A 15,914-nucleotide genomic window follows, 5' to 3' on the forward strand; every position below is an offset into this window, starting at 1 on the left:
AACAAATCTATTTCTGAATATGACTCATTGTATGTGTTGACTATACGGCTAAGGATAGAATTACGTGCATAATTTGTATGTACTTTAGGTGTATAAAATAGTTCTGTGTGACGGGTACGACGATTGGGTACTCTGAAATATAAAGCACTGACCAAGTCGTTACAATCTATATGTCCAGCTAGTATATCGTATAACATATACATATCACATTGCCGACGTCTGATTTCTAAAGCTTCTATTTTATAATGTTTACAGGTTTCTGTATAATTTTTATATTCTCTAAAATCCACAAAGCACAGGAATCTTAAAAAATGTTTTTGTATCGCTTCTAGTTTATCCCTATACTTTGAATAATTTGGTGACCATATGCTACAGCAGTACTCTAAAACACTTCGAACGTATGAAAAATATAACATTTTTATGGAATCAACATCAGTAAATGTTTTGCATACACGTTTAATATAGCCTAGTTGTTTATAGGCTTTGTCAGTTATAATTTCTATATGTTCTGTCATCAGTAATTTATGATCCAACTGAATTCCAAGATCTCTCACAGTGTTTACCTTTTGAATGGGGTTATTATCTATGTAATAGACAAATTCAATATTTTTTACTTTTCTTGAAAATGTTATATTTACTGTTTTTTTAATGTTGACGAGTATTTTATTTTCTTTGTAGAAATTGGAAAGACTATTTAAGTCATGCTGCAATTCCACACAATCCGAAATATTATTTATAGCCTTATAGATTTTCTTATCGTCTGCAAATAGTAAGAAACGAGAATATTTGAAACATCTATATATGTCGTATAAATAAGAGTTGTATAATAATGGGCCTAGAAGAGAACCCTGTGGGACACCTGAGGTTGCGTGTACAAAATCACTACGAGCACTGCCTATGACAACAGCTTGCTGTCTTTTTGATATATACGAGCAAAACCATCTATGTAAATCGCCCTTGATTCCGAGAGCTTGAAGCTTTTGTAGTAAAATCACATGATCTACCCGGTCAAACGCCTTCTGAAAATCCGTGTATATCACATCTACTTGTTGTTTTTTATCCATAGCCATATGAACAAAATTGGTAAAGACAGATAGATTTGTTTGTGTTGATCGCTTAAGCATGAAGCCGTGTTGCTCTAGTGGAATTGATTTATGGATAGTTGGTGCAATTGCATTGTAAATCACTCGTTCAAAAATCTTGCTTATAGTATTCAATATTGAAATAGGCCTATAATGTTCTATTTTGTGTCTTGCTCCTGTTTTATGGATTGGTATTATAAGTGCTTCTTTCCATTGGGTTGGAAAAGCTCCAAATTCATTGACAGATTTGTCAAATATGATTGATAGTGGGTCTGCTAGGTTATTTGCACATTTTACATAGAATATAGCTGGTATTCTGTCAGTTCCTGCTCCTTTATTTATATCTAGAGCTTTAAGTATTTTGAGAACTAGTCCTTTATTTACATTAAGATTACAAATAGTATCGTCCGCATAAGATATTGGGACATGATTTTTATCGTTATTATGGTTCTGTTTTTCAAAAACGCTTTCAAAAAATTCACTAAATCCCACACATATTTCTGTAGGATTGTTAAACTGACGGTCACCTAAGGAAAGGGAACTTGGATAACCGCTTTTGTTGTTTCTTAAGTATTTTTGATACCGCCAAAAAAGATTTGGATCTTTTTTGATGTCATTCTGCATTTTTGTTTTAAATTTCTTGTAGTAATAATCTTGTAATTTCTTTTGTCTTCTTCGTAATAAGGAAAATTCGTCGTAGTCTCTAGGATTCTTAAATGATTTCCAACGAGCATGAGCTTTTAGTTTTTCTTGAATGATATGGATCAATGATTTGTTATACCAAATAGGATAGTGACAAGAAAACCTTTCTGTAACAACCGGTACATGTTCATTTATTATGTTGTTGATAGTTTCATAAAATTTATCAACTATTACATCTATTGAATCACCTCTCAATATATTTTGCCAATTTAATTTATTGAGAACTTCATTTATAATACTGTAGTCAGCTTTCTTAAACTTCATTTTACTCAAAGGTGGTTTCGAAAGTTGTTTTAGAAGCAAATCAGAAGCGTCAATTTCTAAACAGGGATGATATTTGTCCTCAGTGACTAAAATTTGATCAGATTTTTGAACATTTAAATAGATGTTGCTAAAAATTAAGTCTAGAGTGTTATTACTCGCATTTGGTATTTGATTAAATTGTGTTAGGTTAAAAGAGCTACATGTTTCGATGAAATCACTTGATACAGTCCGCAATAATGTTGATCCGCGATTAAGATATAATGGCCCTTCACTCTTCCAATCAATATTAGGGAGGTTAAAGTCACCAGTGATTATAAAATACTCTTCAGATTTAGATGTTAAAATTGAGGACAAAGAATTTGTTATGGTCTCTAGCCTTTTTACTTGGTAATCATCTGGTGGTATATAAAATAAGCCTATATTAAGATTGTGGTTATTTCCAATTACGCTTTTGGGTATTGTTATCCAAATGGATTCAACTCCAGCACAACTCCAATCCGATCTCTCCTGTGCCCTTAGTATGGATTTTGTACATATCATTACTCCACCTCCATCAAGTTTGTTTGATGTTTTGTTACTTCTATCTGCGCGAAAAATGTCGTACCTACTGTCACATAGCTCTCTCATATAAAATCCGCTTTTAAGCCAGGTTTCGGTTACAAGCAACACCTCGTAGTCATTTTGAAGAATATTTAGTCGGAATTGATCTGTTTTTGTTCGTAATCCACGAACATTTTGATACAACAACTGAAATGGTTTATTCATAAAGTAAATAGCTTAATAGTTTCTTAATTAAATTAATAATTTATAGTAATAATAATAAAAGTAAGCATTAATAGTAATCATTAGTTTTAAGACACAACATAATAATCTAGAGATTTGTTCAGCAGTCCATATAGTTACGGTCGATCTTATAAATTGTGTTGTTACTTTGTAAAAGAGTGTAGTGTAGGTCAGTATTGTGTATGGTGTATATATAGTGTAGGTGTGTGTAATTATGTGTAGTTTTAGTTTAGATTCCCATTTAGGTTCGTTAACAAAAAAATGTACTTTAAGTTCACAATCTTGGAAATTAATTATATATATTAAGATACAGTAAAACAATCTCAAAAGTACCTTACATCTAATTATTATTTGATTTTTCTTAAATCTTTTTCTGAATTTATAGCCAATACAGGGCATTCCTCGTTTTTTCTTAAAAAAATATTGCAGTTACGAACCCAAACAAATCGATATGCTTTTTCTGCTGCAAGTGTTTTTGTTTTCCTAAACAATTCTTTATTAATAGGTGTTAAGTGTTCATTAACAAAAAATTTTCGTGGATCGCCGTTAAGTTCAATATTTGTGGTGTCGATGCCTCTGCATTTTCTTAAGCCTGATAGTATGGAGTCCTTTAAGTCGCGACTTCTTAGTTTGACAACAAGCGACTTAGGTCTTCCCGTTTTTTGCTGCAATGGTTGTACACGGGTGGCAAATTCAATCTCTTCGGCCCTTAAATTAACTCCTGCATATTTAGCGATCTTCATGACTATGTCACGAAGTGCTTCGCCTTTGGTTTCTGGTAGACCCATTATCTCAAGATTTGCCATTCGAGACCACTGCTGTTGTTTATTAGTCTGAGCTTTTAAATCTGAAATTTCGGTCTCCGATTTTAGTACTAAAGATTCCAGTTCAATGTACCTTTCTTCCAAAGCATTGTATTCCCTTCGTAGATTACTATGTGATTCTTCTAATTTTTTAAATTCGGAAAATATTTCCTTTTTTATTTCAGCCATTAAAGATTCTTTCAGTTCATTCATTATAGATTCCATTGCAGATTTTAAGCGTTTGTCGATGATAGATTCACATTGAATTAAGAAGTCTGGTGACCCAAGCTTTTCAGGTGTAGCCAGAATATGCTGATCCGTTTTATTCGCTGGAGATGAGTATGAAGGCGACCGAGACAAGGATTTAGACTGATAAGTAACATCGGCACCCATCCGTAGTTGTTTTTTAGGTTTGCTTGAGTATAGACTTGTGTTATCGGGGAAACTATCAGTATTTTTTTTCTGTGGTTCTTGTTGACACGATGTACACTTCCATTGTGCTCTAGTCGTTGTCAAATCCTTGACTGGCTTTATACAATCAATATGATAATACTGGGAACACATAGTACATTTAATTCTTTTTTGAGTCATTGCGATGTTGTTATTACAGATTTTACATAGAAAGGCCATATTAATAGTTGTATTTTTCAACACTAAGAAAATTATAAAAATATCTAAATATCGGTTTTGTCGAGGTTCGAACCCGGTGCAGTCGGTTTCTTCGCTGTTTCGCAAGCCACGACGCCAGCAAGCTTATAGCGCTTCGAGTCGAATATGTTGTATTGTATCTCAACGATTCAAGTTATTTATAAAGTATATGTAGGTAGTTTAGTAGAATGTCATTGCACTAAGTTTTAATCGATGAGTTCACTTTAAATATTCACTAATTTCACTTGTTTTACGTTCGCTACCGACTGTTATTTTATTTGCAAAATCTGCATATAGCCACTTTTTAACGATTTAGCACAATTTTATTACTCAAATGTCGTTATTCTAAAATTTTACAATTTTTAAACACGAGAGGTTCTTTGAACGTCTTTCTAGTTTGTATACCCACTCCGCAAATCCAAACTTATGCTCCAAACCTTAACCTCAAACGGAGAGGGGCCTTAGCAGCAGTGAGAAATTTACAGGTTGTTAATGTGATGTAATGATGTGGATGAAATCGATATTTGAATTTGTAAATAATAGTTGAAATAAAAAATACAGAAGTTTTGTAATGTTAGCGAGAAAACGTAATTATCCGCAAATGATTCGGTTATCTCATTACGTAAGCGAACCACACCGCGTAAACACTTTCATTGTTCCAGGAGATATTGCGTTGGCCTCATCTCTACTCCGTAACTGTTTCAGACCAATTTCATCATTTGTTATTTATGATAAACGAACATCTCACAGACAGTATCAATCACCTTAGATTTACTGTTTATACTTTCTTAGACTAAGCAACGCCTATAGACGTCATAAATAATGACTTAGCTATTGTGTCTACCTTTGAATGTGTTAACATGTGAGAATATACACACACATTTACTTAATATATATAGATACGTATCCTTATAAAAAATCAGTATCTATATCTTTGGTCACCAATATTTATTTGCCGGTTTTGGAAGTGCGATCTTCGATAAGTTAAACTTTTATGTCTTGAATTATGTATTTTTTATATCTATCTAGTTAAATTCTTGGTCATTCTTTAAGCCTCCATGTCATACAGACAGGTCACCTAAATAATTAATGTGGTTTAACCTTAACCCATTGGGGTATCGTCGAATCAATTCCTGTAGAACTTATTATGTAAGAACAAATTTAAAACTCACCGCAGAACATGATCGTGACTTGTCAGAATGTGATATTTATGACTAAAATATTAAATTAGCATATCACCGGAGTTAGATACGAAATTATTTCTTATAGAACAGCACTTCTAGCACAAACTTATACTAAAAATCAAGACATTGTGATTAGATAAATATACAAGCCAAACTAACAGACGTACACCAGTTGGTAACACGCACACGCATGGACCTTAGCTCAAAATTGCGGAGACAAACCCGAGCAAGACTGACAAAACCACTGAATTTTCACGTGCTTAATTTGTGTTTAAAATATATGTCGTCTTTGGCGGTGGAGAAAACCATCGTGAGAAAACGTGCATGTATCAGATGAAATTCTATCTCACCTGTAACCCAGATTGGAATAAACTCCTCCTCATAAAGAGGTCTTAGTCCAGTAGATGTGTAATTTTCCTTGTAGTATTATTAGCTACATATATCTAGTACTATATTAACAAAACAAACGTCCCGGATAAAGCTGTAAGTAAAGGCTATTTCAAATATATTTCCTAAGATATTTGTCATTATTGACTTGAGGTCGTCGAGAAAGTAAAAGTAATAGCTTATAATACTGTTAGATCATTTAAGTAACGGTAAATTTATTGAAAACGATATAATCATATTTTTGTTATCAGTGTAACCGTAGAAATTTTGAAAGTTGTTTGAACTTTTGTTTGTAATCATCGTATTTAGTATTGTTGTATTCCTGTTTGAAGGGTGAGTGAGCCAGTGTAACAACTGATGCAATACAAAACATCTTATTACCCAAGATTGGTAACGGCTTAATGATGTAAGATTTTTTTAATATTTCTCACAGAGCCAATGTCTTCAGACGGTGGTGACCACTTACCATTAGGTATCCCATTTGCCTACCTATTGTAATAAATAAGTATATTTTTTTTATTAATAAACAAATATTATTGATTGATATTGATGTTTTGGTTATGAGTTAAATTGAAGTCAAGAAATTTTAAATTAGTAAGTGTTCTTCAGACAACATAAAGCGAGTGTGTGAATCACGGCAAAGAGTCGTAGAAAGAAGAGACATTATACAACGTCTAAATTCGTCACGAAATTTTCGAAAGTAATGTTTGAAAACACATTTTAAATGGACAAGGAAATATTGAGATAAACTAAATGCTCAAACAAGGAACAGAGTATTTATAATTTTAAAAGATAATGATAAACAAACAGTCTCTATAAGAACTTATCGTGTGGACTAAGACGTAAGATAACAGCGTTTTTCTTTTAAGCTTATATATATTTATTTATTTGCAAAAGAAGTACTTTTTTCATTTTCAATATTAGACGATGTGAATAAAAAAATTGAAAATATACGTATTCGATAATTTTTACACAGTTATCATTTCTATCTATATTATTTATTATCTACCTTTTTTATTAAGAAATCGACGTTTACATATACCTAGTTTTAAATATTCAATCGTTGTCGTTTGTCAATTCAAACTCAACTCAAACTCAAATTCCTTTATTCAATATAGAAGTATTACACTTTCTTATTGATTGTCAAGTTAAACACTACCACCGGTTCGGAAAAAGAAAACACCCTGACCTGAGAAGAACCGGCGAAAGAAACTCAGCGGGACTTTTTTTTTTTTTTACGTCAAATTAATTATATACATAATTATATATGAGTAGAAACAGCCAGGAGGCGATCGTTTCATTCCCAAGGTGTATATAAAACTTGGTCCAAACTCCGGTTCCGATTAAGCGCAGCGTCCGTGTGAAAAGTGTCTATTGTCGAAAAGTGTCGAGGCTTTTTCCTAGCTAATAACTTCAAAACAATAGTTTATTGCTTGCCATTTGAATCGAACGAGGCTAAATCATGAGGTTTTAACGTTTTATTATTCCAATGCCGTTACGAATGCTTCCTTTATTATAATTATATTACTAAATTTTGATGGTATTAAATTATTCGTTATCTGATTACAATGTACAACTTAATTGTTAAAACTATTTTTAATATTTCGTAGTGTTGCATGTTTAAAAATTAATGGGATGCTATTTATAATGACTAATTACAATCGTTCTTTTATCAGTAGAGCTATTATAAACAATCGCCTCCTGGCTGTTTTTTTGTTATATAGAAAATTTGTAAACAACTACAGAATCTGTCAAAAAAACCCCGCGTCGTTTCCTTTGTTATAACTCTGTAGTAGTTTTAATTTGCCAATCAATATTTAAAGTCTATTCCAATCGAAAAAGGAATCAAGATATAACTTGGGTTTACGGATTCCATGCGATTTTCTAATAGCTCAGTTATATTTTCCATTTCTTGGGTTTTTGATTCATAAATTCACATATATGTATATATATATATTTATAATAAAACACTATTCGACTTAACTAGTTGGATAACTTTCATTTTACCTCCAAAGGTTCAATAACAGTTTCGTGGACATCCAAAACGCAAATCCATAATTATTTATTATGGATTTGCGAAAAATATATTCAAGAATAGATTATTCAAGCTTGTAAGCTTTCGCCACTTTTTCGCAGGAATAACTCCAATATTTCTCCCCGAAAAGGTATTATATTTTGAACAGATATTTTGATTTTGACTTAACTTCCTTAAGTTGACTTTAAAATATCCGAATATTTGCCATAGAGTTTAATCTTAAACACTCAAAAGCTATACTAATATAAACTGTTGAATATAAAACGTTTTTCATTTGTTTCAGGATCACTCGTACCAACTCCTCGATCATCTGTCTGAATCAGAAAAGCTCTTTCTATTTGGTGCCAATCATGACGGTAAGTATTTTATTTATTCATTACACGATACAGGGTATAAATAAGCCATAAATAAATATTTATTCACATAAGAAGTATTAACATTAAGTACTAAACTATACACAAATATGGATTAAAAATAGGTACTGCCTAAATCATGACAAGTATAACTGTGACAAGAATTCTAGCAGCATTTTATGACATTTTCTTAGAAACCAAAAATATTTCCGATGACTATAGTGATATTTCCAATTACAGATGCAGAATTTGAGATAGCACATCTGAAACATCATAAGCGACGTAAGAGATCGATATCAAACGATAGTCCAGACTTGATCGCGTTGAAGAAACATCTGAATATCAATCTAAGTCCGAAATCAAGTTTCCTAGATCCCCAGTTCCTATTGCTGAAGAGATGGTCGAATGGAACTGAAGCTGTTTTTAATCAACATTCGGACGAGGAATTGGATTCGTGTTATTACAAAAGTGATAATGCTGCTTTGTATGCGTGTGAAGATGTGGTAAGATAAAAAATTGCATATTTTAAACAATTGCGACTTTACATATAAACGCTGCTTAATGTTTGGGTGCTTGGGTGTTTGGTTAAACATCGATGGTTTCATCAAAAGAAGTACTGTTAAGTACTGTTTCTCTTTCTCTTTTATATAAAATCAATCATGACAGAAAGAGATAAACCAATGTTTAACTAAGCCGCCGTTAAACAACGTTTATGGCTGTAACAGTAAGGCAGTATTTTCTCTATTGCCTGATGTTTTGCTAAATCATCTAATATTTATTACATTTAATTAGTTTCTAGTAATTATAAAATGCAACATCGGTCTGTGTTATTATTTTATTAGCTCTTAAAGTTTAACTGAAGATAACGGCACCGGCGTCAAAACATTTTGTATAATTATAATTATATAATTATAATATTTCTGTTTTCTTTTTCTCAGAGAGGTCTCATAAAAACTAATGACAGTTACTATTATATACACCCACTGCCTGAAAGGTTCCACAACGAAAACGCGAAACCTCATATAATTATGAAACGATCTTTAAAAGACATTAATATTAATAGCAATAGTGAAGATATTTGCGTAGAAAGACATAATAAACACTTTTTCGAATATGAACCTGAACCAAAAAAAAATTGGACAAAACATAGAAGGAAAAGAGAAATAAACTCAGAAACAAATCTCAATGAAAATGATACATTAGATAAATTTAAATTAAATTTAGCGCATAGGAATAAGACTATAGGGGATTTTGTTGGTAAATTAGTCATTGATGAAAACCGACAAAAAAGGGCAGTCCTGCCAGCAATATTTGTAGAAACCGCTGTGTTCGTAGATAGAGATCTGTACAAACATATGACAGTCAATTTTCCTAAAGAAACGGAGAGAGAATTAGTGAGATTCGTATTAGCAATGATCAATGCTGTACAATTGATTTACCATGACCCAAGTTTGGGAAGACCAGTTAATTTTATTTTAAAGAGGCTCGAAATACTTCATGAAGATCCAGTGAATTTAAAGAGACCGCACGACATCGATAGATTTCTTAGTAATTTCTGTACGTGGCAAAGATTAGAAAATCCACCAGGAGACAACGATCCCTTGCACTGGGACCATGCGTTAATTTTGACGGGTCTAGATTTATATGTCGTGAATAAAAATGGAAAAGTTAGCAGTCAAGTTGTTGGTAAGTTTAATCTATCTTCCTTTAATTATTTGACTTCAAAAACGATGGAACGATGAATTACTAAAAAATCAGATTATCAATGATTCAGATATAGTTGTTATAAATGTGTTTGATTTTATAGGATTGGCGCCTGTTGCTGGTATGTGCACCGTGACCAGTAGTTGTACAGTTAATGAAGGAAGACATTTTGAAAGCGTTTACGTCGTAGCACATGAAATAGGACATAAGTACGCAACAAGTAACATTTAAAATAACGTATTTCTAACGAAATATTCCATAATTCTGATTAGCATATTCAATGAATTAATAATTACTCAATTGAAATAGAACCTTTTAACAAGCATTTAGTGAACTAATTCTGACAATATTAATTTTTAAGTAACTGAGCTGAAATATTGTTCACACTTTTGGTTTGGGTAAAGATATCGAGAATATTTTGGATCAGTGAAAAAAAAATCTTCTTTATACAAGTTGTTTCAAAAATAGCCCCTTTTTTCTTAGTCGTAGGGCTATATGCAAGCCCCAAGCGATTGTGCCCTACAAGCGCAAAGGGCGTAACATCTTAATGCCCAAGATTGAAGACGCAATGCGAGGAAAATTTTATGTATAACAGCGCTAATGTCAGTGGTGATTACTCATCACCAGGATTCGGCCGGCTGACTGCTTATATCTTTGAATATCATTAAAAATAATAGAATTAAGTTAACGTTAACATTTATTTCAGCTTAGGCATGCGTCACGATGGTCCATTAGCTGATAACGGCTGTGATCCTAGCGCCTACATAATGAGCCCAACCCTGGGCAGCGGCAAAATAACTTGGTCACAATGTAGCAAAAATTATTTGCAAAAGTTTCTCGAGTAAGTAAAAAGTTTTTTCGACGATTTGTCCAATCAAATTATTATTTTTAACGTAAGTACCAAAATTTCGTAACTATTTCAAGCAAAAATATCTGCGCTCAACGATTCCAACAGTTTACATTGTTCATTTCATATGTTTCAGCACAGTACAATCTAGATGTCTTCTTGATCACGGCAATTCTGCTGGACAATTGGACCACAGTGCTGAGGGTATACTTCCAGGTGAAAGGTTCGACGCTGATCAACAATGTAAGTTATTTTTTATCAATCCTCAACTGTATAGCTCAAGTTGCATCAAAAGCCCGATCAGGAATTAAATATGCACTCGAATGACGTTACTAAAATCCTAATACGATTTTGATTAGTGGAAGTCTATTTCCAGTGCTAAGTTTTTATCACAATCCAAGGTTATACTATAAAATTAAGGTAACACATAATTTTTTATAGATTTTAATGGTGTTTGTGCATATCGAGTTCGTAAAAAATGTAAAACGGTTTAGGATTTCCTACTTTAAAAAAAGTTCGACTCCGACTGTTAGTTATTGAACGTTTTTCAATCAATAATATTTCTTAGTAAAAGATCGGAGAGTTTCCAAGCACGTGAAAGCACGTACAGCCTGAACTGTCTCCATGATGGATCGTCGTCTTAACGGACTACTATTTAGGGAATAGAGTGTACCTGTGTTTGCACTGTTGGTTAGTCTCCGTTTAGACATCATCAAAAATAGATACCACGACATCCTATCCCATACTAAAACAACTTTTCAAACCTTAAATTTTTAAACCAGTTATAAAGGTAGTCATTACGTATCTGTTTCATTTAGGTATGCTCAAATATGGAAGTGGGAGTCGACATTCAGCGGCGCAGAACTTAGAAGATATCTGCAGAGATTTGCATTGTCAAAGGGAAAGATACACTTGGACATCCCATCCCGCGCTGGAGGGCACGATGTGCGGAGAGGATATGGTGAGCAATTACATGATGAATGGAAAGTTTATATTGGAATTATAGTTGACTAGTTGTCGCCCGCGGTTTCGCTCGCGTTTTAGGGGTAGGTTGTCATGTGTCAGGCAAAAAAGTAGCCTATGTCCTTCCTTGTAGTTCAAGTTTGCTTCATACAAAATTTCATCAAATTCGGTTCATTGGTTTGGCAGTGAAAGAGCGACAGACAGACAGACAGAGTTACTTTCTCATTTATAATATTAGTATAGTATAGAAGTTAAGATATCATGATCTATGTTACACAACATTCACGCCCTCAGATATAACGGCTGTGTTATTATTCATACACACGCTTCAAAGCCCGCAAATAAATAGCTTTTAACATCAACCGCCTTTAGACACTCGTTATTGGAGTCAACGATGTTTTTATCAAAATTTAGACAATCGCAGTGACATTAAGTCTCCTATTAAGTTAATAAAATAAGCTTATGCACGAAAAGCATTACGATACGTGTGCGATTGTAGGTTACAAACAAAATATTTGTTTGAGTTTTTATGTTTACGCTCAGAAAAATAATACTATTTTAAACTGATTATATTCATGATATAAATAAAAAAATTTTGCCATTTGTCAAGATATAATGCTTATAATTTAAGTAATGTCATTAATCAGGTACTCAAAAAAGTAACTTCTCTTTTCATAAATTATATATCGTCGAATCTTGTAAATTAACAATTCAAAAGTATTTATTGGACCCTATTTGTATAGAGTACAATTTTTAGTTTGAATTCAACCATAATATCGTACAGTACTGCCGGGGTGGTGAGTGCGTTGAACGAAGTGGAAGTCGAGGGTTGGGGGTGGTGACGAGTGCCCGCTGGGGACGATGGTCGCGCTGGTCGGAGTGTGCATCAGCGTGTCTACTGGACGAACAGCATGTACCTGCTGCGGCTGGAGTCGCCGTCGCCTCCAGGAGATGCACTAGACCAAGGTGAATATCGACGAGATATATCATCCAATGAAAACACTAAAACCCTTTGTTAAGACGGTCCAGAAACCACCAGCCAGCTGATTGATATGGCCTCTCATTGTAATAGAAATTACACTCATTAGGTGATAAATTATAAAAATATATTTCTCTAATTTTCAGGCATGAGAACGGTAAAAGTTATTGTCAAGGAAATGACAAGAAGTACCAGTCCTGTCACGCACAGCAGGTAACTCTCATGTTTCGTCTTACAAATTCTTAGACATTAAGTTCATTAAGCCCAGTAGAGCAGTGTAATGAAATTAGCTCCAAACCTTCTGCAAATAAGAAAGTATATCTTTGGACAACTGTACGATATTTTCTTTTGATCTTACTTGTTGTTATATGAAACATCGGCTTTTTTATTTCATTGGTTGGCGGACTAGCATATGGGCCACCTGATGGTAAGTGGTCACCACCGCCCATAGACAACGGCGCTGTAAGAAATATTAACCATTCCTCACATCACCTATGCACCACCAACCTTGTGCCTTGTGCCTGTGATTACACTGGCACACTCACCCTTCTAACCGGAACACAACAATACAGAGTACTGTTACTTGGCGGTAGAATATATGATGAGTGGGTGGTACCCACCCAGACGGGCTTGCAGGTATGTACTGAGTCATAACAAGTAATACTCTTATATTCTAGTGCAAAACTGTACCAAGGATGACGGTGAGAGAATTCGCCGATCAAATATGTTCAAGAGCTCGTGACGTGGATCCTGATCTCATTGGAACCGGTCTCCAGAGAATGGATGCTGATGGTGAGCAAAAAAACTATCAATGATTTCATAAATATTATGTATATTAGTATATAACATCTCATATCTCAGTTTCTTAATGTCGGCATGCAAGGTATGGTTAACATTCCTTTAAGGTCCAATGTATATGGATGATAATGGGACCACTTAGCATCAGGAGGCAAATTACAAGTTCTTGATGAGAGTAATTGTTGCAGATGCGAGCAGCGTATGCGCAGTGTGGTGCGACACGCGGGGGGGCGGGTACAAGTCGCGCGGGTGGGCGCTGCCCGACGGCACCGCTTGTTCCACCACACGCGACTACTACTGCATAGCCGGAGTCTGCAGGGTGAGGACTAACTTGACTCAAACTTTATAACCCATTCAATACACCTATTCATTGATTTTCTAAATTCTGCCAGCGGTTCAGAAATGAAAACCTCACGCCTGAGGATAACCTGCAAAAGAAAATCAATGGGATTTTTTTCTCGAACAATCTTAAGTTTGTAAATTCTCAATTAAATAGATGTCAAATTTCAACAAACTCTTCAAGACAATGTTTTGATGTTTTTATAGAGGTTCTCTACCAAATTAATATGTTGAATTTTTTTTAAAACGCTATGAATTATGTTACAAGAAGTAACACAAGTAAGTATAAATGAAGCAAAAACTCCAAGTTTTAATAGAAATTGTTTTTAATGTACCTATTGTCTGATAATTTCGTGTTTCAGAAATTCACTTGCGCCGGCAATTCGGATGCGGAGTTCTCGCTGACACGGAACGACTGCGAATGGGAAGCTTTACAAGTTCAAACCGCTACTCCTCACACTACGTAAGATCAAGATCAAGCCACAATTCACATAATAATACGTCATTTGAATGTTTATATTTAGTTGGTAGTACGAAATAATTCAATTGAAATCTGTTTTTTTTTTAAACAAATCTTGACCAAATTATGGTACCCAGACGGTGCAAAACGTGGATTTAATGCTAGAAGGCATTCTACCAATAAACCTATGTACCTACAATATATGAGAAATGTATTATTTAATATAATATTGTCAGATAGACGAACAAATGAGCCACCTGATGATAAGCAGTCACCGCCCACAGCCCACTCTGACGCCATAAAAAACTAACCATTCCTTACATCGTCAACGCACCACGAGCTCTGGGAACTAGGTTGTTATATCCCTAGTACCTGTAATTACACTGGCTCAAGCACCTTTGAAACCGGTACACGACAATGCTACCAATGGTACCGCTTTTTGTGAGGCCGGACGGTCCATAATGCGTGGGTGCGCTCGGCAGCGCGGCGGGCGGCGCGGCGGGCGGCGCGGCGGGGGGCGCGGCGGGGCGCGCGGGCCCGCGGCGGCGCTCGGCGGGCGCGTGGCGCGGCGCGTGCCACTTCCGCTGCGTGCGCGGCGGCGCGGGGCTGGCGCTGCTGCACGCCGCCGCGCACGCGCACTCCATCCAGCTGTGCACGCCCGCGCCGGACGCCACCGCGGTGAGCTTGCCCCTTTGAATAATTACACTCCCGTAACCCTAACCCCTAAAGGTGATCTTTGCGAGTGATGGATCGCCGTCTTAACCGGTGACGAGAGCTTGGGAACGGGGTGTTTGATTCTATACGCGCCTGCACTTTAACGTCTCTTTAACGATAGGAGAATTTCTATCACAAACGATCATAATAATATATTACTATACCTTGTTCGACTTGCTCGATAGCCCTAAACCTTTTTTTTTCGGTTTTCAGAGTTGCACCCAATTGAGGACCCCTTACCAATACGCCACAATGGTTTGCTCGAAATACAAGGAGAGGGTTAGAAGACTTTCTGGACTCGGAATGCAGATATCTCCGGCCCTAGGTAATATCAACAAATAATATCCATATCAGTTAATAATATCAACCACAGATTAAAAATTCGAATCAGTTATGCAACAGTTAATTAGCCGTTTGCTTTGCTCCATAAATCGCCTAATTCTCCGAATGTCTTCTTGGTGGATTATTGACCCGTCCACCTATGTCGTCAATTAATGGAAGCGCTTATAGATCATTTTCATAGTCGACTAAAGAAATCTACAATACACATACTTAGCCGCAGGCTTGTTAGTGGAAACATTCTGCGTATTTCACCACCGAGCAAGAAATCTATAATAAGCACGTGAAAACTAGCTATGCGTGGTTGAATCCCACGTTCAGCTCATTAACCAAAGCTTACCGCACCAGAGGACCCGGACCGGCCGTGCCGCGTGGCGTGCCAGGACGAGCGCGTGTCGCACCGCTTCTACCTCGTCAACGGGCACGAGGGCTGGTTCCCGCTCGGCGCGCCGTGCGGGCCGCGCTCCTACTGCGTCAGCGGGAAGTGCCTGGTGAGATAGATACATAAGCGTCTTAATAATATCGCAGAC

General features: G+C 35.4%; 1 protein-coding gene across 1 annotated transcript in view; it reads left to right on the plus strand.

Annotated features, from left to right (window-relative positions):
• LOC125070628 (A disintegrin and metalloproteinase with thrombospondin motifs 16-like) overlaps positions 1-15,914 on the plus strand; it is a 56,784-nt gene that overhangs the window by 39,883 nt on the left and 987 nt on the right. Inside the window, exons 2-16 of the mRNA XM_047680576.1 lie at positions 8,172-8,244; positions 8,482-8,744; positions 9,180-9,927; positions 10,049-10,154; positions 10,652-10,786; positions 10,929-11,035; positions 11,611-11,753; positions 12,540-12,721; positions 12,881-12,947; positions 13,412-13,526; positions 13,721-13,851; positions 14,234-14,334; positions 14,814-15,009; positions 15,259-15,370; positions 15,733-15,875. Coding sequence (XP_047536532.1) covers positions 8,172-8,244; positions 8,482-8,744; positions 9,180-9,927; positions 10,049-10,154; positions 10,652-10,786; positions 10,929-11,035; positions 11,611-11,753; positions 12,540-12,721; positions 12,881-12,947; positions 13,412-13,526; positions 13,721-13,851; positions 14,234-14,334; positions 14,814-15,009; positions 15,259-15,370; positions 15,733-15,875 — 2,622 coding nt within the window. The remainder of the gene's footprint in view (positions 1-8,171; positions 8,245-8,481; positions 8,745-9,179; positions 9,928-10,048; positions 10,155-10,651; positions 10,787-10,928; positions 11,036-11,610; positions 11,754-12,539; positions 12,722-12,880; positions 12,948-13,411; positions 13,527-13,720; positions 13,852-14,233; positions 14,335-14,813; positions 15,010-15,258; positions 15,371-15,732; positions 15,876-15,914) is intronic.

The sequence above is a fragment of the Vanessa atalanta genome, chromosome 17 (assembly GCF_905147765.1).
Source record: "Vanessa atalanta chromosome 17, ilVanAtal1.2, whole genome shotgun sequence".
Taxonomy (NCBI): Eukaryota; Metazoa; Arthropoda; class Insecta; order Lepidoptera; family Nymphalidae; genus Vanessa; species Vanessa atalanta.